Here is a 22380-nt window from a genome sequence, read left to right as displayed (position 1 = left end):
GCAGTAGCAGAGTCCAGACACTCAGCAGGAAATGAAAGAACAAAGGAGGCAGAGCCTGTTACAGGCAGCATTGTGGGAGGAGAACAGCTCAGAGGTTGTCCTCATGCTGCTTTCAGCCTTTCAATTTGTATATAGAGGAAGAATTGGAAGTAATCAGAAAACACATTGAGCTGACTCTATGTGCCAATGGTTACAATGATTAAAAAATAAACAGCATTAAAAAGCAGCTTTACAAGGGTTTTTAATTAAATAGCCATTTGTACAAGTGCATCTGTAACTGTAAAGCATAACAGGAAATGTCTGGCTTTTGTGTTAGGAACTAACAAAACCAAATACCATGGTCTGGTGCAGCTCTGGCACTCTTACACTGTAAAATCTGGAAGGTTCTTTTATATCATGCACGTTATCATAGAATGGTTTTGTTTAGAAGGGACCTCCAAAAGCCATCTAGTCCAACCCCCCTGCAGTCCCTCCACTAGAGCAGGTTGCCCAGAGCCTTGTCCAGCCTGACCTTAAATATCTCTAGTGATGGGGCCTCAACCACCTGCATGGGCAGCCATGTGAGACCAGACTCCAAACTGGTTCCTCCAGTGCTACCAAGAAATATAACAGACAGGCAGATGTGCATTTCTTTATCTGTTGCCAAACCATTTTGCTTCACTAGGTTATTCCAGCTAAAACAAACATTCCTGTATTTTAAAGGATTCAGTAACAGTAAATGTGAAAACACTGCCACAGGGTTAACAGCAGGGCATTGAGTCAGTCACCTTGTTCCAGTTCCTCACGGGCAGTGTTTTGCTGAACGCAACTGAATTTGACAACAGTTTTACCTGTCCACGATGATCTTTTTGGATGTATCAGCTTCCCAAGGAGACGAATCGCTTTTGCACGAGTTGCTTGAATGGAAGTTTTCCTGCAGCTGAAATCACCCTGCAGGTAGAACTTCTGAGAGGGACACTACTTTGACTTTTCTAAAATCACAGTTTCTTTAGAAACAACTTTCAAAAGCTTCTGAAAAGGCAAAAAGGGTTGGTGGAACAAAGCCACACAAATCATCTAAGCCAGGCTATTACAACACAGAAGAAAGAACTGCCCTGTGGAGTATACACAGCTGGCTCAACTGAACTTGTAATGCTGGCACTTGGGCAGGGAGGTCTCAAATGCAAGGCTTGGTACCAGCTGTAACTTGAGCTAGTACCTGCCCTGTGTATCTGTGCACACTGACAGCAGCTTGCTCCATAAGGAAAAGGTGCCCTGGAAGGATTTCCAGCTTAAGCAGTTGTTTTCTGTCATTACTGAAGACAGCTATCAGCCACAGAACAGTTTGTTAGCCTGGGAGAGACCATTTGTCTTAACAAGCTTACACCTGCTTCACAATGCCTCACAGTGGTGGTCACCTCTGCCCATGTTCCAGGAAGATGTTTGGTGACAGTGTGCTCTTCAAGCTGAAGGCATCTCCACTCGAGGAGTTCCGAGAAGCTGCTTTCCCACCTATCAGCAGAGTCTCTGCCTCTTTTATTTCCATAGCCCTCTTGTACAGCTCAGCTGCCTTTGCAAAGTCTCCCCCTTCATAGCTTTGGAGAAGAGGAAAAACCAAAATTAAAACCAATGAAACAAGTCTCAATACACTGAAGCTGAGGCTCCAGGGTGCTTTGTTTCAGGCAGTAATCTGTCAGTAATTAGCTTTTACAGGGCTCACCAGATAGCCTTACCTTAGCACTGCCAAGTTCTTCAGAGTTTCCCCCACACGAGGATGCATGTGACCAAAGCTGTCCTCATAAATCTTTAATGCACGCTCATATAGAGGCAAAGCTTCAATCTGCTTTTTCTTTAGAGAGCAGAAAGTTGTTTGTTAGAGATCTGCATTACATTTGCCCTCTTTTTTTCCACCAAAGTATCAATATGGTCTAGATGCATCACCATGCATAGTTAACCAGAAAGCTGTTCTGAGTTCTTGATAGTATTGACAGATGAGGATGATACTGAGACTGGCAAAGCAATCGGCTTCTGCCTGCAAATGCAATTCCCACTTGGACTTCCTAGGCAGTTTTGAAAACCTCAGTCCTGGAAGTTTTGAGTTACCAAATGCTCGTTAATTTTACCTGAGGCACCTATAATCCCTGCTTAAAAGGTAATACAGATTGCATAAATAGAGAAAACAATCCACAGCTCACTCCTATGGATGACAAGTAAGGAATCCAGTAAGTCCATAGAACTGCAGAATGGTTTAGGTTGGAAAGGACCTTAAAGATCATCTAGTTCCAACCCCTCCTGCCATGGGCAGGGACACCTCCCACTAGACCAGGTTGCTCAAAACCTCATAACCAATAAGACTTAAAGACCCCAAGAAAAAAAAACCAAGAGAGAGTGGCAGGCGATTCTCATTCCAGTTCTGACTATAATGTCATAACAAATAAAAGAGGGAAGGGTCAGAAAAGAATACTCAAAAAACAAGGTCAATGCTTGACATGGAGAGAAGTCCCCAGTGTTAGATCCAGTTCAGTATCATGTAGTCCTCATCCCAAACAAGTTGGTAAATTGATTGCAACACCTTTGAATCTTGCATTCGTTGCAGACTAGAAAGTACTATTTAAGTACAAATCCTAAAACCCCTAAGACAGGGGCAAGAAAGGTGACAGACATCAAACTCACCATCTGGCAGTAGAGAACAGCCAGATTTACAAGAGCAGTTGCTACACTGGGGTGCTTCGGGCCAAAGGACTTCTGCCGAATTTCCACTGCCAGCTCATACAGAGGAACGGCCTTCTCAAGCTTGCCCTAAGGGGACCAGGAAAAGGGATTCAGCTGCCTTGTGTCCAAATGCCAGCAGTGAAATCTATTGGAAACAAAAAGCCTTGGAGATATAACTAGTTTTACTTTACTTGGATAAATTTTAACCCCTTCCAGAACAGGGGGTTCTATTCTGCACGGATTGTTTACCATCAGTCTTTCTTAGGACCCAATTTTCCCAAATACTGAGCACATTCAAGCCCCAGCTCATGTGTGCCTCACCTAGGCCTCTTCTTTTTCATTAACACTGGAGAACTCCCATGCAACCAGAACACTGGCTTTAACCTAGCCAGAAATTCTCTGTGGTGAACACTGAGCACATAGGAAGGACACTGAAGGCACTGCTCATTAACAGCTTCTCCTCAAGCTCAGTGTGTTCTGAGGAAACTGCTGGGCTTTCTGAAACAGATTTAAGGCCACTTGATTACATCTTTACACATGTGTCTAGAACAGCAGCACCTGACAGAACTCCTGTGCCCCACTCCTTTTGGGCTGAGGACTAACAATGAATAGCAGTCAGTTGCAGGGGAGAGAAAAAGGCAGCAGGTCCATGCTTACCATCTTCTTGTAGAGCACTGCCAAGTGCTTCACAGTGTAAGCCAAGGAAGGGTGATCTGGAGCCAGCGCTCTCCTCCTGATGTCTAAAGCTCTTTCATAGAGCTCCTCTGCCTTGTCATAATGCTTCTTCTCGTTGTACAGGGCTGCTAGGTTGTTCAAGGACTGGGCACAGTCTGGGTGCTCGGGCCCCAGGACTCTCTCTCTCATTTCCAGGGAGCGCTTCAAGAACAACTCTGCTGTCCTACGGAACACATTTTTCAGCAGTGCTTTACAGCTGGAAACATCTGCACAGGCTCAAGCAGCTGTTTGAAACAGAACAAGCTCAGCCTTGGAAGCTGCACAGGTGCTGACTTCTGGTAATGGCCTTTCCTCAGCATAACCAAATGGCAGCTCAGTTCCTTTACACAGCCCAGATGCAGTCCTGAGACAGCTAACTGTCAGCATGCAGAGAGCCAGCTAATACCTTCCTGTGCAGACTGGGAGCCCCCTGTAAAAAGCTGGAACACCAGGCTAGCAGATTCCAGCAAGCATTACACTTCTCTAATTCAACCCACACCTTCAGCTATACAATTGACCCTTTCTTATTCAGAATACCCCACTGTCATGTACTCCCATGGATAGAGCAGGAATAGAATGTGAGGCAAATGTTCAGAATATTTTTCAAGTAACTTAAAATAAAACCAAAAAATGAAACATAAGACAGGGTTCAGCAGACCCCTTTCATACCAAAGGTGGGGAGACTGGGATGTGGTATACAGATGTCATGAGCTAGAATTTCATAGCAGAGTGTGTTTGGAAGTGACAAAGTAGAAAAAGCTCTGTCTAATGTCACCATTCAAGCATCTCCCTACCCAAAGGGTGTATTTAATCTCACTAGAGTAGCACACTACTGTCCCACTCCAGACTATCACAAACAATGGTTAATCCCCACACACTACTGGCAGCATCCATTGTAACTATATGGTTTGTCATCCTGACAGACAAATTCTGTGTGACACTATTCCCAAACAGTCAGCTTAGGGTGGCACAATAATGAGGATTTGATCACATTTGCACATTTAGTGCTAGTTCTCAATTCTTTGCTTCCATTTACACCTATGAGAATACACAGTGGATGTGTCACAAGTAATGCAACTTACTCAAGATTATTCTGCAGGTAGTAGAGGACTCCAAGCTCATTGAGAGTTCGAGCATTATCTGGTGTATCCTTGCCCAGAGTGAGCTCTTCCAACTGCAGGGCTCTCTGACGCAGGAGAGCGAAGCCGCACTACAGCAGAGCACAAGGCAAGCCCATCACCATCGCTTTTAAAGTGTTACAACCAAAGACACAAAATCAGAAGACTCAGTTTGGCACCAAAGGAGCACAATAATCCTTTTCAAGGTCTGCTTTCAAGGGCACACAGGTGCTCTGCTTAGTTACAGTGCCCCTCACCAAGCATGCTTCTAGGAAATGGAAGTTACTGGCTGCCACACAGCTCTGTTCTCATTGTCACACATGCTAACTTGCATAAACTCCACAGCTCAAATCAGATCAAATTTCTAGGCTTATGAGTTCTAAACTCAATTAATCTCCTATCCTAAATGCCACATCTAAATACTCAGGGCTTCACATGGATCTTTGTAAAGTGGGCTGCCAAGCTCATGCTCACATGCACCATGAATGACAAGTAAAGCTGCTGCCATTGTTACACATTCCACTTATTCTTGACCTTTGCAGTCTAAATAAAAACACATTTGTGCAGCAGAACTCATTACAAAAATGGACGAAATATTCCTGATCCCAAACCGTTTATCTTTAAGCACTGTGGCAACAGCAATAATTGTATGGCTTTTCACAGAAGCCACAACGAGCACAGTGGAGTCATTGTCTGAACTCTTGCAGTGCAGGTTCTACGTAGCAAACAAACCCTTAGATCAAGAATGGCAACAGGAACTCTGTGGCTGAAAGCCACAACAGGAAAACAGGCAAAACTCAGTATCTGGCACCTCATATTATTCCTGGGATTATCCACCACAGTAAGCACTGTGCTCAGCAGCATTTGTCAGTTATTCTGGAGACCACCTTCTTCCATGGCCATTCTGACAGCCAATGGTATCAGCAGTAAGCTCTGCAGCCCTGAAACGTACACATCCATTTAGTTCTCCTCTACCTTTCTCAACTCCATTGGTGGTACTGATCCATCTGCACTTCCAGCAGAGCTGAAAGGGCAACCAACACAGCTGCTGCAAGGCTGGTTCACTACCTAAGCCCTGGATTATCAAAAGCACCTGAGCATCACATGAGCTGAGCTACAGCATGCCCTGCATTTTCATTAAACACCAACCGTTTCCTTACCAGGCTGCCTTTCCTCCTTGCTGCTTTTTGGCGTATTTTGAAGGACTTTTTCCTCAGATGCTCAGCTTGTTCATATCTGATAACAGTATTTACAGTGTTAGAAAGAATGCCACATCACTGGTATTCTGGGAAGCTACCATGTTACCTGAACATACAAATCTGAGGAAAATTTAAGAATCTTGAAGAAATTCACACTTTTTGCCAAAGATAAGAACATCCAAAAAGCTTAGGACCAAACAATGCTGCTCTTTTATCTCTAGCTTGTTCAAAGATTTTTTTGAAAGCTAAGCACAAAAGCTGTCCCCCACTGGGCAGCCTGCTACAGGAACACTGAGGGGTGCTTGTGGTTGCATTAAAAGTTACGAAACTCTCAAAACGAACCAGAAAACCATACTGGCTTCAGCAAGAAAATCTTTGCTGTTGCTTTTGTATCCCCTCCAGAGGAAAGAACAGTATCAGTGTCACTGGGCTTACTTGTTCTGCTTTTGGTACAAGGTGGCAAGTGCATCCAGCTCGCGGGCCACCCGTGGGTGCTCAGCCCCATAGGCATTCTCAGAGATCTCCAGTGCCTGTTTGTACAGCTGCTCAGCATTGCCAAACTTCTTCCACTGCACATAGACCCCAGCCAGCTGGTGGAGGGACTGCGCCACCCTCGGGTGGTCTGGATCCAGAGCAGTCTCTCGAATCTCCAGAGAGCGCTGCAGAGGAGCCACGGCCTGCAACAAGAAAAACTCAGGTATGATGGCAGCAAGCAGAATCCTCTATGCTATAGAATCATTAGCAACTGCAACAGAAAGCACACACTGAGCTCTGCTTAATTTGCCTCCTTGCTGTTAGAACAATCTCTAAATGTACTCACCTGACTAAGAAGACCTAGATCCTTAAGGAACCGTCCCAGAGTCTCATAAAGATCAGCCAGGCAGATCATACTCTCCTCGCCCTCACAGCTCTTTTCATATGCTTTCAGAGAGTCAAAATACTCAGCTGCCATAGAGCTCTTATCTTTCCCAACCAGCTGCCAGTAACTCAGCAATTCTGCAAAATGTCCCCTGTTTTAACAAGGAAATAAGAAGCTCATCTTACCTCCAATACCCCTCTATGCAGGCTGATGCTAGCTTAGAAGAAAAGGGCCAGATGCACCAATTCTGTCTTCATGCAACAGTGTAAACAGAGACAACTCATGGAGACCAATGCTGTTCAAGAGCAGTATTTGTCCCTTTACCAACCCCCAGGCATAACAGAACAGAAAAAGTAGGTGATTTATACAACAGCATTCAGGATTTTGGCCTCTGCTATTTAAGTTCCTTTAATCTACATCTGTTGTTTTCTGATTTACATTGACAAAAATTATTTTGAAATGTTTATAACCACCTAAGAGGTGGCTACCTTTGTACCTTTTGTACAGGTTTTGGGACACAAACAGATTCAGAAGACACTTGTGTAGCTTTTGCTTATCACCCTGCTGCTGAAAGAGCCAGGGAAGTTCATCTGCACTTCTCCAAGTCACTCGGTCTCGACTGTTGAAAGAAAAGCAAACCAAAATTAGAGCTGAGAGACCTAGCCTTGGCAATTTGATGTGAAAGCTACCCAAGCAAATAATTGCCAGACTACTGTAAGACCTATGTACTCCATTTTCTCACATCTTCACTTTGATTTCACTTCAGAGGGTGCTGGAACCCCCAGATACCCCACAGAAAGCTGCTCTCCTTCCATATGGGTTAATCTGTGCTTGCAAGAAGGGCTGCTCCTTTGTGCCCCCCCCTGCCTGGCACACCATGCCCCCCCCCCCCCGATGTTTTGCTACCCAGCAGCAGATGCTCTGAGAAGCAGTAAGCCAGCAGCTGGGACACATCACATCAGGACTGTAAATGCAAATCAGTTTTCAAGCTGGGTATGAACTTGTTGAGCTGTTCTATTGGGCCTCCTCTTGCGCACATGCTTATTGCTAGCTCAACACAAGTGGTTTTCTGCTGCTTATTCAAGTTCCAACCTCCAACTTCCTAGCATTTCCTAGTAATTAAAACTCCCCTGGGGTCACTTACTACAAAATAACTGATGTGGTACAAATTCCTGCCCTACCTTTTCCCATGATAACTTTAGCAAACACCTATTCCCCTCCACAGTCCTCAATCTTTCCAAAGACCTATCAGTAATAAACTGTTAAACTTACAGCTAGTGGGTTGGGAAGTTGTTTTGCCACAGTAACTTAACCAAACTGAGTCAAAGCAGCTATATAAAGAAAACAGAAATATCCAGGAGGCGTGAAGCCTGCAGTTTAGCACATCTTGAGGAATTCTGACCTACCTTAGCTGCACGGTGAAATACTCCACTAGTTTTTGTCTATAGGCAGAAATAACACTTTCACCTTCCTCCATGTACTCTAGCCTCACCATCTCCCATGCCTGAAGGAGTGTAATTGAGAGAAAGCATTTAATTTATTAAGTGCTGTTGATACACAGGGCACGCTGCAAGATTTCTTTGCATGCATTTGGAATGACAAAGTTTACCTGGAGGTGTTGGAACTTCAGCAAACCACAGCCATATGTCAGCAAACACACCCTGTGCAGGCTGTGAATGAAGGAGGCTAACACTGCAGAAGACAGTTCAGGATAAAGTTCCATCAGCTCTGCCTCACTCACCCCATTGTGGCTAACACCAATGACACACAGTATCTACAGAAGGCAAACAAATTACATTACATAGCCAGCAAGGTTTGCTGCAGAGCTTGCTTACACTGAAATTCCAAGAGTCTAAGGAGGAACTTGCTTGTCCCAGTGTCCCATTTGGTGGTTAGTTTATTAGAATATGAATCTATTAGCACTGAGGACTGTTCTTTGAGGACAGAAGAGTGAAAGGGCTTGTCTAGGCAGTTGTGGGTTTTTAACAATGATACACAGTATTTTTCTTGGAATTTCAGTGTAGGAAAGTTCTGTTTTGTTTGGTGAGACAATGCTTTAGCTGAGATTTTACACAAAGCAGTCTCATACTCTGTAGTAACAAAAAAGCTAACATTAGATTAACAAAATTATCCTTTCTATGCTAATAATAGAGTGATCTCTGAATCTTAACCTATGAAGCAAAAGAAATTTATACTTACTTTTAACTTAAGAAGAACTCTTAAAGAGGAAAGAATACACATTACCTGTAGAAATTGTGATGCATTCTCTGCTTACCTCTCTCAAAAGCCCTTTCTCTTTATCACTCTGCAACGATTCTCGAATCGATCTCAGAACAAGCCTGTACAGTGACACCGTGTCTTGGCACTGCAAACACTGTTGAAGGGTTTCATCAATATTTCCTGTATTTCCAGCACTGAGCAGAAGGACAAAAAGGTCAGGGGTTAGCATATCAAATCTGGCTGAGTAAAACAAGTTGAAATGACTGAAGTGCTCTGAATTCTTACCAGGTGTGAAAAGTGCAGAGCACCTGCTGAGATTAATCATAGATTGCCTGATTTTTCTCAGTAACTGCAGCAGTGGCAGTGTTCTGTTCTCCAGCAGGAGCACAGAGCAAGAACATCAGGTTGGATAAAGATAAAGCCACACACTGCTGCTTCATTGACTGCATTTACAAAGTACATTTTCAGGAGCTGTGAAACACCCTAGGACATTCTAGGTGACTGATTACCAATTAGTGTTATCATCTTCTCAGCATTTCTAAACTAAAACGTGTCTCTCAACAAGATGAAGTCTAGGTTAATAACAAGCCAATGCAGCTGTTACGTATTCTCTTGCACAAGAGCGAAGCTTAATTTCTCCACAGCAGAAATTACAGGGCAAAGTACTACATGCTGATTCCATTGTTGAACAGTCTCTGAACTTCCTTTAAGGCCTAAAACCCTATGAGCCAAACTACCTGGTACATCAGTAAATACAGCAGAGCTGAATGAAAACTGTTTAACAAAGCAATACCAACATTCTCAAATACCTTTAAAAAGCACTGAAGCAACTGGCATACCCAGAAAGCAGAACAGAAAAGCAAAACACAACAGAAGAGATGAAGACAAACAGATAAAACTATCTGGATCCAGTCAGTTTCTAAATGGCAACTGCATAGTCTGACTTTTGCTCCCACTGCATTCACTGTCAATGAAGAGGGAAAGCTTTATGTACTGCTCCACTGTTCTTAATTGCCAAGAGTCGCTTTGTGTTAAATGAATGTATTCTGAAACGCTATCAAACCTACCTGAGGCCTTCTAACCTAGTGATGTGCCTAATATCACCATCATCATCTCAACTTACCAAGCAATGGTTTTGCCCAGAAGAGTGACATACAAAGCATTGCAAGTTGTGGCAGAACGACAATGTCTTTCCAGCTTCTTCTCCTGTAACATTGCAAAAAAAAAAAAAAAAAAAAAAAAAAAAAAAAATCTGTGAGTCCAAATTACATTATCCATGCCAATAAAACGTTTGACAAGAAACAAATGTTCTAGATAGGCATCCATCTATGACAAGTAGTGCACAAAACACTGCAAGGTTTTCTAGCTCTAAGAGCATACAAGTGCAAGTTCTCCTTTGAATTTAAGATGGAAAGAGTTATGATCCTTCCAGATGAGGTAAAGAGATAAAACACACGTTTCCCCCCTCTGCTAGTCACTGTTACAGTGTGATGCAATATTAAACCTTCCATTATTCTAAAAGAAAAGAATGTTTACAGCAATATCAATGACTGCACTGGTTTTGTGTTAATAATTGAAGCTGTTCCACCTGGGTTTCAGTGCTACAAGCCATAGTGTAAAAAATACCCCAACTGCATTCTATCCTGAGTTACCTAAATAGAACACTTTCTTCTGCCAGTAGGGCTGGTTTCATCTTTCCATGCTTTCACTCAAAGCTATAGCAGAGCGAGGTACTTCAGAAGAACTGCAACAGACATACCTGCTCTTTACTCAGCTTAACATTTGCAGAGTTACATTCTGCACTAATGAGAGATTTGACATCTTTGGCATTCAGTGGATCAAGATGAAGAGTGGGCCACAACCTTCAGTAAGAAAGAACAAAGTCATATTCAGACCTTATTTACTAGCACAGAAAAGGAAAAAATACATCAACACTCCAGAGCTTTGTAAAGATTTCTGTCAAAGCAGCCATTGAAGCTATTCCCTGCTACTAACAAGTTCTCACCATCACAAGTCAAATTTCCACCTTCAGCCTCAGCCTGGATCTGTATTATGGTATTGCAGTTCTTGATGTGCATCTCACTGCATTTAATATCCTCTTTCATTCAGTCATGTGAATAGACGTATCACAGGAACACACAACTCTGGTTTCCCAATAGCTGTCCTCATTGCAGCTATAGAACACAGAAGCTTTTGCTGTCCTCAGCAGCTGCAAAACCTCATCCTATTAGAATCTGTCTGCTCTTCAAGCAGTAACTGCAATTTAAACTAATAATGCTAACTCAGGCTACTTTGAAGCATCTCAAAAACGCACCATACCTCCAAGCCTGTGGACACGTTTCCACATTCACTGACACAATCACTCTCACGTTCACTGGCAGTGGATCTATCAACCACTTCATGTGCTTCTCAGCTTGCTTAATAAAAACAAATTTTGATGACTTAATACAAAAGTCAGTCAAAACAATGCCAAAAGTTGATACACTTCACTAACTGCACAGCTCAGTGAAAAGAGGCTTACAGTCCCCAGTGACCTTAAAAATCGTTGATGATCTGGTTCTTGGAACAGTACTAAATGATCCACTGCTGTGTATCAGCATGACTATTCATTGAATAAAGCAGACAGAACACTGCTGTTCAAATATTCCTCTTGTCTTTACAAGGCTACTTACATGCCTAGTAAGTCAGCTCACAACCTTGGCTCTCTGGATATACAGTGTAACAAGACTCTCAAAAATTAAAATAAATTTAGAACTAAAAACCCCAACCCAACCCAAAACTCACCTATAAAAATTACAGAATTAACTAGGTTGGAAAAGACCTCAGAGATCATCAAGTCCAAGCTATCACCCAATACCTTCTCATCAACTAACCCATGGTACTGAGTGCCTCATCCAGCCTGTTTTATACACTTCCAGGGATGGTGACTCCATCACCTCCCTGGGCAGCCCATTCCAATGGCAAATCACTCTTTCTGTGAAGAATTTTTTCCTAACATCCAGCCTGAACCTCCCCTGGTGCAGCTTGAGACTGTGTCACTGGTTGCCTGAGAGAAGAGACCAACACCCACCTGGCTATAACCTCCTTTCAGGTAGTCGTAGAGAGCAATGAGGTCTCCCCTGAGCCTCCTCTTCTCCAGGCTTAACACCCCCAGCTCCCTCAGCCTCCCTTCACACGGCTTGTGCTCCAGACCCCTCCCCAGCCTTGTTGCCCTTCTCTAGACATGTCTGAGCATCTCAACATCTTTCTTAAATTGAGTGGAAAGAAAGATGTTAAATTGAAAGACTCTTTTAACTCATCTACACTTTCTGCAGAAGTACTTTCTGGCTGTTTCCTTTCAGGCAAGGTTGCCTTTGGACTGAAAATGGGCAAGTGTTTTGCAAACATACCTGGATTTGGTCAATAGAGTCAATGATGATGATAATGCTGCCCTGATGGCGTGCAGAAAGCTTTTCCAGCCAGCGTGGAAACTCTTCCAGCAGTTTAGCTGGATCCAAAGTCAGAGGCGACACTAACCAAGAGTGCTGCATGAGCTGCAAAATTACAAACATATATAACAAATCCTACCTTAAAAATCAACTAGAATGGCTGAAACAATTCCTGTAGACACAAGAGGGAAAACCCCAAAGCAAACAACACTAGCTGTGACAATTGTTCTAGTCAAGGTCACACAGAATTTTCTCCTTCTATTACATGCAGAAAGCTGTCAAAACAAAGAGGATTTCTTAAACATATTGTGTAAACTCTAGAGAGAGAACCTGAGTTAATCCTAGAAATATAATTTGAGCTTACACAATGGCCAAAGAATTTGGAGACTTAGAGAGCTTAAAGCTTGCACAGGTTAGATAAGCAGACTCTGAAAACACAGGAGAAAATGGCAAGGAGAGCACAACTGATTTAATTTTGCTAAAGTTTTAGTCCTATGAGGTCCTTAATGCCATCCTGTGAAGAAAAAAGCTCAGGCCCTGGTACAAAACTACTCCTCACTTATTCCCCACTTATCTAACACAGTTAAATAATAAATTAACATAGGAGAGAGACTAGTCTAGGAACAATATGGTGCCAACTGCTGAAGACAGTGCCAAGTTTCCAGACACACAGATAGAAGAGGATACCACCTGCCTCTCTCACTGACCAGAGGGCAGGAACATTTGGAAGGAGCTTACAGGGTTCTAGAAAGCATCAATATGGGTCATTAGAAGCATACTTGCAAACGCCAACCTGCTCTGAAAATCCCAGAGACACTATTTCACTGATCTGCAACTTTTGTCAGGAATCAAACTGCCCCCATTCTATAATGCCTTACATTTGTATTACTCTTAACTGATGTAGTAACAGCTGTAGAAAATGGTCTTGTGTGACATAGACACCCAGTGGCACTTCCCAGGGACTATGCACTAAGACACCATACCTTCAAAGTGAGGCGTTTTATGATCAGTGCAGACTCAGAACTAGTAGACCTGGGCCTCCCAACAAAGTGATAGAGAATTAGAGTGCTTGGTGAATGCTTCTGCTGCAGCTGAATCCTAATGATAGGAGGAAGAAAGAAAAAAAAAAAATTAAAAAAGCAGCACTTTACAGCCTGTAATTCTGCAGATGGATCTCAAACAAAACCCATCAGTTCCACCAAGAAAGTGCCTGAGCCAGAGCTGTTCCATGTTTATCCTGCAGAACAGGACAGACATTTCCTGAGCTATAACTGAACTTGCAATGTCAGATTCCAGTTTTGCTCTCCACAGTGCTGATGCCACCAACAGGTGCCCTTCCTGGCACTGGATAGTCACACCTCACTAATCTGTTACGAAGTAATGACACTGCCAACTTATTTTTTATGCCAGGCTATGAGAAAATTTGCTACAAGTGACAATACAATGCATTTCTGTGATAAATGAAGAGGTCTGATCTTTCCTTTATCATTTTAAAAGCTTCAAAGGACTGGTCTTGTGCATCAGAGAAGGGCAACACTACTGAGCTATTGAAACCACTCATTAATGCTGTGCAAAGACAGATCTGTTTAGCGTTGAAATTGGAGGGGGAGAGATGTTAAAAGCAGTCCAGATGCTGTTCCATTATTACAAATCCTTCCAAGATGCCTCAGGAACTTCAGTGCTTTAACAATGTTCCCATTTTACATCTAGTTAAACCAATACAATGTTTGAAACATCTTTCTTAAAATTCATTCATACAAAGAAAAAACCTCGAAGAAATAATAAACTACCATTTTGAGAGAAGGAGAGATTTCCCAGAGCCTGGTCCTCCTGACACAAGCAGAGGTGGAATTGGTGCTGGTGCTGCTACCAGGTCATTCAGACGTTCAAAATACTATGAAAAGGAAACAGTCATTACTAATACAGGTGTCAAGACAGAGCTCAAGAAAGAGAACCCAAAAAAAGACATTCAGAGCCTTCTCCACTGACAACCAAAGTCTAGGAGGACACCCCACGTCTGGCACACTGCTACAGTGCTTCTTTTCAGGGCAGGAGTAACAACTACTTCTTCATCAACACAGAAATTGGCATCTCTGCCAGAAAATAAATATGCCATCTGTGTAAGAGACAGCAGCCTAAGAAGCAATAGCCTCAAGGATACTCTTAGGCACAGCTTCTTCTCAGAAGTACATCTTGCCCAACAGGAGATGGAAACGAGTCCTGACTTTGTCTCCATCCCTATGCATTTTCAGTGTACTCACTTTCTCAAATCCCAGCTCACATGTTGAGCTTGAGGCTTGCTGGAAAGCTTCCATCTGTTCTTGTTCATCATGTGCATCCCACAGCGCATCACCAAAAACTTCTTCTTCAGGAACAGTGGACTCTTCCTTATTACCCGAATCCTTGCTTTCTAATTCTGCCACTTCACACCCCAATATATCCTAAGAAAATTACACGGAGAACAACTCTAGTTCTTAGCAGGGCAAGCACATTTGGTGTTAGTTTCAATTCCACTGCATGCAAGTGCAGCTGTCCTAACACCAGTATGTTCATTTCCTTTTAGGCTAGCAGAGAACATAAACACATTAGCAAGTAGATGAAACCAACATAACTCTGAATGCACAGGTCTCAAAGACACTGCTTTTTAGTCTTCTCATAGTGGAAGCAACTCACCATGAGGAAGGATAAGGACAGAATGGAGTCCTTCCTTATCCTAGGACAAGGATAAAGAAGAATTAAGAGAACTCAGGCCATGAACAGATTCTTTTCCCCTGTTAGTTCTCCTGTGCATAAAAGCACTGTCCAGTTTTGAGTTTAGTTTTCTACTTGCAGATTTCTCTGCTTGCCAGACAGTAATGACAAAACACAAAGAGATCCTTTGAATTACATCTAAGCAGCATATAGCAGTCACAGTGACATAATTTAAGACAACAAATCAAGAGCAGGAACAGAAAAAGCTGAATTGCACCATGTACCCTACCTGTTTAATTATCTTTTCCACACAATTATAGATTTCATATGCTCCTTCCTCCACACCTCCAACATGATCAATCATCTGAAAAAAAAGTGAAAAGCAAAGCATGCTGCAACTCTGAACCTAGTACAGGGAACACTACTTAGGACTTACGATAAACACTCTGGAACACATTTAAAATGCATTCTGTTGCACTCCTTAGGTAGGATGCACTTTACCTAAGGTTTTAAAAGCTGGGCAGCTAGTGTCAGCTGTTCTCAACAGTTCCCTCTATGGAGGGGAAATAAAGGGCAACCGATCTGTTTTCAGATGGGAGGGATCACTCCGGAGGTACACTCCTGTTTCTTCAGCAGCTACAGAGAGACCTCAGATAAAGAACCACTACATAAATGGCTAAAAACGAGTGAGAAATTCTGTCCTTACAGCACAGGGAGTCTCTTTGCAGTGAAACTGCAGTAGCTTTTCTCTTCCCCTGCTAATGAAAATTTCATAGCACTCATAAATTTCAGCTTCATATAACGAGCATCCAGAGCAATGGTGCAAATCCTCCTCAAGTCTGGGACTACTACCAACACTCAATGTTCTTTATGGCAGGGAAGTGAGACATTTAAAACCCAACCACCTTTAAAATCCATACCTTTGTTTTGTTCACATAAGAAATCTGCTCAATTAACTGCTGCACTGTGACTGAACTGACTCTGCCATCCTCCTTTCTGTGGTAAACCAGCCGGGGTTTTTCTTCTGGATTTCTCAAGAAGGCTTCTTCACAGTCCTCCAGCAAACAACTAGATTGGAAATCAGCATTCTTGTGCTATATTACACGGCTGTAGCAAACAGTTCAATCAACACAAGCTCCAAAGAGGGGTTTCGCTGCAAAATCTAATTCAAGAGTCATAGGTACTTAAGACAAAGGGCTAGCAAATATTTCAGCAGAGAATTTAAGATAAGCTTTGAAGCTTATCTTAAGCTGAGAGAAAAATTTATGCTACTTGTACCAAGAAGATTAAAAACATTTATTTTTATGATTATTGCTTTTAATTTAAAAGTTGATCTTCCTGCCATACCAATATGCAGAGTGAAAGATAACTGCCTTGCATGGAAAGAGCATGGATTCACAACTGATTAAAGAGAACAACAAACATGCTCTGCCACCACTTGTTTGAAGGCTCTGTTCTATTGCTTGACATTTTTAGAAGTCCTTTAGTATTTGTTGGATGTAGGACAGTCTTTTAATTTATTGTAATTGAAAAGGAGAATGAAGGAGAATGACACCCCTCCAATCTCAAAAGTACTTTGTATTTATACATGTGAATGATATCCATGGTCATCATTCCAGCTAGCAATTGCTGTTCCACAGAAGGAACTCCACAACTTGGGGATGCTAACAACAGCAGACAGGATCTCTCAGATATTTTATTCTACATATGAGCACTACAACTTTCATCACAGTTTTTCTAAGAGACACTCTCCAAGTGAATACCGTTGGCAGGAACACTCCTTCCAGGACATTTTTCCCAGCGTATTTCAAACACTTGTGACCCACATACATAAAATTGGGTTATTTGGCAACAGCACCCCCTTAGAGTGCCAATATACCTGCAGTGGCTGACACTGTTTTTCCAAGAACATAAAATGTCCTATTCCTCTGTGAAAACAAATCACCATCTTCTGTGGTACCTGGCTGCTCCTCGAAGCACTCCACTGTTGTAAATCTTAACAGACAGTATTTTAAACGAGCCTTTAATTCTCTGTGGACAGATGTTTTATTTACAGAAACAGGAGGTCTTGTAAATACAAGAGCTCTAAGTGTTTGCAATCCCTAGAGTTCAGAATCTACCCCCAGTGTGGAACTTAAAGCATGCCAGTATTTTCAGGTTTTTACATTCACACATATGTTTTGGAATGACCACTCTGTGACCCTTACAGATCTAATCCCATGTTTTCTCTTCTTCAGCAAAAGGACATCTATTCCTCTCTTAAAGACAGTTTCTGCCCCAAATTAACAGAAACAGTTCTAACAGGATTCTAAAAGTATCTGTAGCTTGGCATTTTTCCTTTAGTAAGTTGTGTTTGTTCTTCTAAAAGTTTAGGAAGTTACTCACAGAGTAAACAGAACACATTGCAACACCATTTGTCATAAAGCACCATGACTTCAGTGAATGAAGCCGTAGAAAGCTAGCATAAGGTACCACGAAATCAGTCAAAAAAACAGCCAAAGACAGAAAAATGATGTGACAGAACCAAAATCAAAATGCTACAGACAAGTGTAATCCTAGATAAGCATGTGAAAACCACCAAGGACATTCACGCCAGCCAACTTGGATTTCTAAGACTCTGGCAATACACAGAATTTTCTTGGAAAGCAGAGCATTTCTGTAATACAAAGAGATTTTTAATGCTCTGTTTTAAGGGAATCTGTAGCAACAAGCAGAAGGAAGTGAAATAAAGCAGATCTATTCTTTTAACTGTCTGCACTGGCAAACCTAAAGTTGGAAAGAATATCATTTAGAAGACACTAGCTCAGGAAATGCACTAAGTAAAGCATCACATCCATTTTAATAAGCCAAGCACTGCACGTAAGTTACCAGTTTTTGTTTGCTTTACAGTGTGAAAAATACTTACCTTGGCAAGGTTAAATGCAGGAGCAAAAGGACCAATGAACTTTTTTCAATTTCCCATTTTCGTACATCTTTAAGGGGCCTGTCACTCTCTGATGGAAAATGAACAACTTGAAAGAAGTAGCCCATTGCTTCACAGACCCTGAGGAGTTTGGGCGAGTAGTTCTGAAAGCACATTTGAATAATGGAGCTTTAGTACTAAAGCTGCATGGCACCAAGCACCTACTAGATAGAGCTCAGTTTCTTTTCTCGTCTAAGGAGTCTCTTTCCTGAAGTCCTTAACAATACTTTCCCTGAATTCACTGAGATTAGGTCACACTCACTAAAGCTTTCAAGAAGTATTAGACAGGTTTCTGAAGCAGCAGAAACAGTGTATAAATTTGTGAGGTACTTACTCTAGTGAAGATGTCCACTTCTGGTTGAGTCTCATCAGTACTAATAATAAAACATCTTACTGTGTTACTCCACAATGAGTGAGAAAACAGAGGAGTGACCTGTAATAAACTGGCAACAGCAGCATCCCAGTCATCTGCCAATGAAAAAAATCCACAACAAAATCCAGACCTCTTCACATCTGATTGCACTGCACCACAGGTAGGTCATCACCTCTCAATGCTACACTACTGTGAATACTAGATTTTATTTCAAGAAGTATTGACATATTTACTCAACTATTTTAATTTTATTTATTTGAATTTAGAGAAAGCAACAAAATGGCATTTGGTTTGCCCAGCATGAAGCACCACTCATTACGTGCTGCTTGCTAAAACCACTGCTACACATACTGTGGTCACCAAATGCACTGAACATGACTTAGGGTGTACAGCTTCAGCTCCTTTTATTTTTGCACAGAATTCCAAATAACCCTTTCATCAAACTAGCCAAGAACGGACAGAAAAAGAGCTAAAAGACAAGAGAACTACTTAAGAGCAGACAGAGAAAGAACACAGACACCTATAATCCCAGTAGAACAAACCACCACTACTTACCCCTGTTTATATTTGCAAATGGCCCCTCAACATCTATGGAGCTATGAGCAAATTCAGGCCCTCTGAAAGACTGCTGAAGCTGCATCATGCTCCCCATGGATGGCTCACTTCCCAAAGCTCCTCCATTCCAGTATTCAGACTGTGCCCCAGCAGCTGAGAATTGGAAAACAAGAAAACCCTCTTTGTTGTTAATAAACAAGTGAAATTATCAGTCGTATCTCTTCATGATATGCTTGGATTGAATTTCTGCAATTCCATATACAACATTCCAGACAATAAATAAATCTTCCATGGAGGAAAATCAGGAAATTAAAAAGACTTAGAAAAGGTTAAGAAGGGAAGTATGAATAGAAAAATTAATTTAACACAAAAGACAACAGAAAAAAATACATAAAAGACAAGAATCCTATCTGTGCCACTACACGTCATCCAATGTATAATTACTATACAAAGACCCAATCACTGCATTTTGAAACTCCATATTTATACTCCTGACAAGATGCTATGATTGATGTACCTCAATATGCAAAACAGAGGTTAAGCAACAGCTCTTGCAGGCAGTTTTGCCTCAGCAGCCCTTCGTGGTGCAGGAAGCAATGATGGTAAGGTACTGTCTGCTACAATTGCTGCTCTACTTTGAATCAAAGGCAATGGACTGATCACACCTATCTGGATCCTTCTCATGCTATCAAATACCTCTTACAGCTTATACAAAGCTTTGCTAGGGCTTCCCTTAAAAGAAGTTTCTTCAGTAAAATGCCTGTTTTGATCAGTTGATGTTTGTTAAACATCTAACCATGCTATTCTGAACAGTACAGCAGCTTACTGGCTTACTTCATCATCCATAGACTGTAACTCTGAGATTCCCTCCAGATTCAGGTGTACTTTTAGGGTCCTTTGGAACCTGGTTTCTCATATCTAGAATCAAAAACTCAGAAAAGACTAGGAGAATCAGAACTGAACATGAAGCAATTGAAAAAGAAAGTTGAGGTCACTGTCTAGACAGTGCTGTTTTCTTTGCCTGTTTATTCATAAGACCACAAACATAGGATTCCTACAATCTAGACCAAGTCAGCTGCTTTTACCTTGTAACATACTTTTTTTGCTCTTCGCTGGGATTAATAATTTTTTTTTCTAAAGAACATACTTGTCTTTGCTTTACTATTCAGAGATTTAAGTCAACAGAAAACGCTAGAGATCAAATTCTCACCCGTAACATCTGTACAATTGTCATCAGAATCAGACTCTTCAGGATCAAACACTTGGATTCCTTGGGCCTGGAGTCTCTGAAGTTTTGCTTCTAGTTCTCGTTTGGCCCTCAGTAAGTCCTGAATCTCGTTTTCTTTAGTTTCTCTAAAAATCTATGAGCAGGAAAGAAAAAAAGGAATGCAAACCATAAATCTTTTAAAATTCAGTATCTGTTCCTGAATTCATGTTACCCACTTTCAATTGGAAAAATAAGTTTCTAGCATTCATCTAGCAGAAAGGCCATGAAAATGTGCACAAGAAGCCATCAGAAGCAGGAATACATAGGTTAAAAATAAGTATTTTTTAAACATTACCGTTTTAACCCTTGGCTTGTTGTTCTGAAAGTTGGAAGTCTGCATTCTAGTTCATTAAAAATGGCAAATAACTTTCTTAATCTTTATTGTTTACTGTCTTCTAAAATCACTATATGTAAGGTACCCATTTATTCTTCCCTGTACTATTTTTACATTTACATATAATCTCACATTTACTTTTTGTTGTTGTGCAAATGTAAACTTCCTAAGACAGAAAATGATGAAGCATTTCCATCTGTCCTGTTTGTGAAATATTACCATCATGTGGGCAAGAAAACACAAGCCTAGATTTAAATTTCAGATTAAATCTTCAAGTCTCATTTTCTTACACAAGATCAAAACCACATCCTCTTTGTATATCTCTGCCAGACATTAACACCAGTTACAATTAAAGACATCAGGAATCTTGGAAACAGTGCAAGCCCAGGACCTATTGCCCTATTTTGGAAGGCAGATGTATCATCATCTGCAGCAAGCTAAAAGCAGAAGCATCAGTTTGGCCTTTCAAGTCATCCCTCCAGAAAGTGCACAGGCTTTTGTCTTCAACTACTGTATTTTAGCAGTTGGATGAGAGAGACACAGCAGCACACACAAAGTGTTCAACATCCCAGTGCTACATACAGCACTGGAATTCTGCAGTTATTCAGCATCTGTCAGGCTGCAGCACAGGTCTTCCTGTCACTCAAACATGAACACATTCCTGTGTTCAAATAACATGAGAATGCAGTTCAAGACGGATCACTGCATATTCTCCTTTTAATAGTTAAAAAGTTATTCTCCTCATAGTTTCACAAAACAGCCTTGGTAAGTGTCAGATACAGATATGATACTACAGGTTTTTTTAAAAAAAGAAGGGGTCCTCATGAAAGCTATCAGAGAAGAGTTCACTAGGGGAATGTGACAGAGTGCCAGTTCTCCTCTTTTTGGTGAGTTTCCCAGGAAAAGTCAAGCCATACCTTGAATTGTCTTTTGACCTTGTCTCGGTCATGTTCAAAGGTAGCAGCTCTCTCCATGGCTTGGTATTTAGCTTCTAATGCACTTTCCTTCTCTCGAAGTATTTTCTGGTAAGTTTTCTGAAGTGCCTGAAAACATTTAACACAACATTTTCTGAGTGAAAGCAATCGCTGCTGAAAGGTTTTAGATTACTTTTCAGGTATAACTTCATTATCCTAGCACCCTTCATCTCTCCAGACTCGAAGCAAGCCAGCCACATACCAGGCAGTCCCCATCCCGAGCCTGGCACACACCAGTGATACCCAACGGCTCATCAGGATGGCATGCACCAACTCCTCAGCACCTGGTATTGCTGGGAAGGCACAGCCATTACACCCACCACCTCCATGTCACAGCTTTCCTGGGAAGCAGGTCAAGCCCTTCGCATCTTGGCATGCAAGGGCCCTTATCTGAGAAGGCAGCAGGAGCTACCTGCAGCTCTGCACGCAGCCGCTTGTTCTCCCTGTCCAGCTTGGCCTCCTTCTTCACCATGGAGGCCACCTCGTTGTTCTTGCTGACGCGGAAGATCTCGTACTCCTTCTTCAGGCGCTCATACTCGGCCACGCACTCCAGCTCCTGCACCGAGGCCGTCGACTTGAAGCTGGCCCCGATGAGGCCGCCGGGCCGTGAGGCCCCCACGCGCCGCAGCGACCCGCGCAGCAGCCGGGCCTTGGGCTTCACCTCCACGGGGATCTCGCAGGCCTCGCCCCCGCCACCGCCGTAGGTGTCCTCGATCACCTCCCCGACCCCTCCCGCCGGGCTCACCAGAGACGACGCCGTCCCCATGGCCGGGAGATGCCGTTGTGTGAAGCTTTAACGCCCAAAGGAGGAGCTGGGGCGGCCAGCGGTCCCTGACGGCGGGAACATGCCTGAGGCGGCGCGTGCCAGAGGCAGCTGCTCCGCGCCTCGCCCCAGCCCGCAAGCCTCACGGCACCCCCGGTCCGGCCGAGCCGAAGGGCCCGCGGGCCACGGTCCGCTGACGGCGGCGGCCGGAGGAGGAAGGGAAGGCAGGAGG

General features: G+C 42.5%; 1 protein-coding gene across 1 annotated transcript; it reads right to left on the bottom strand.

The window, feature by feature from the left end:
* Positions 1-815: 815 nt before the first annotated feature.
* On the bottom strand, positions 816-22151 carry NPHP3 (nephrocystin 3). The gene is made up of 27 exons (XM_054384969.1): positions 21798-22151; positions 21329-21454; positions 20021-20171; positions 18811-18963; positions 18217-18350; positions 17826-17986; positions 15841-15988; positions 15210-15284; positions 14491-14670; positions 14020-14123; positions 13213-13327; positions 12191-12334; positions 11121-11218; positions 10561-10663; positions 9925-10007; positions 8857-8995; positions 8191-8355; positions 7988-8085; positions 7078-7200; positions 6543-6732; positions 6158-6399; positions 5684-5759; positions 4488-4615; positions 3349-3589; positions 2653-2778; positions 1713-1828; positions 816-1574 (listed from the first exon to the last, which is right to left on the bottom strand). Exons 1-27 carry the CDS (start codon positions 22149-22151, stop codon positions 1394-1396), a joined length of 3954 nt encoding a protein of 1317 aa, XP_054240944.1. The 3' UTR covers positions 816-1393.
* Positions 22152-22380: the final 229 nt, after the last annotated feature.

This window comes from Indicator indicator, chromosome 11 (genome assembly GCF_027791375.1).
Source record: "Indicator indicator isolate 239-I01 chromosome 11, UM_Iind_1.1, whole genome shotgun sequence".
NCBI classification, from domain to species: domain Eukaryota; kingdom Metazoa; phylum Chordata; class Aves; order Piciformes; family Indicatoridae; genus Indicator; species Indicator indicator.
Note: the sequence above shows the minus strand (reverse complement) of the source record. Positions and strands in the feature narration are given on the sequence as shown.

Coding starts and splice junctions, on each gene's coding strand:
- NPHP3 (XM_054384969.1), bottom strand. CDS start 22,151: ATGGGGACGGCGTCGTCTCTGGTGAGCCCGGCGGGAGGGGTCGGGGAG. Junction 17,987..18,216: donor AAGTGGACATCTTCACTAGA/GTAAGTACCTCA, acceptor ATGTGCTTTCAG/AACTACTCGCCCAAACTCCT. Junction 6,733..7,077: donor TCCCAAAACCTGTACAAAAG/GTACAAAGGTAG, acceptor TTGTTAAAACAG/GGGACATTTTGCAGAATTGC.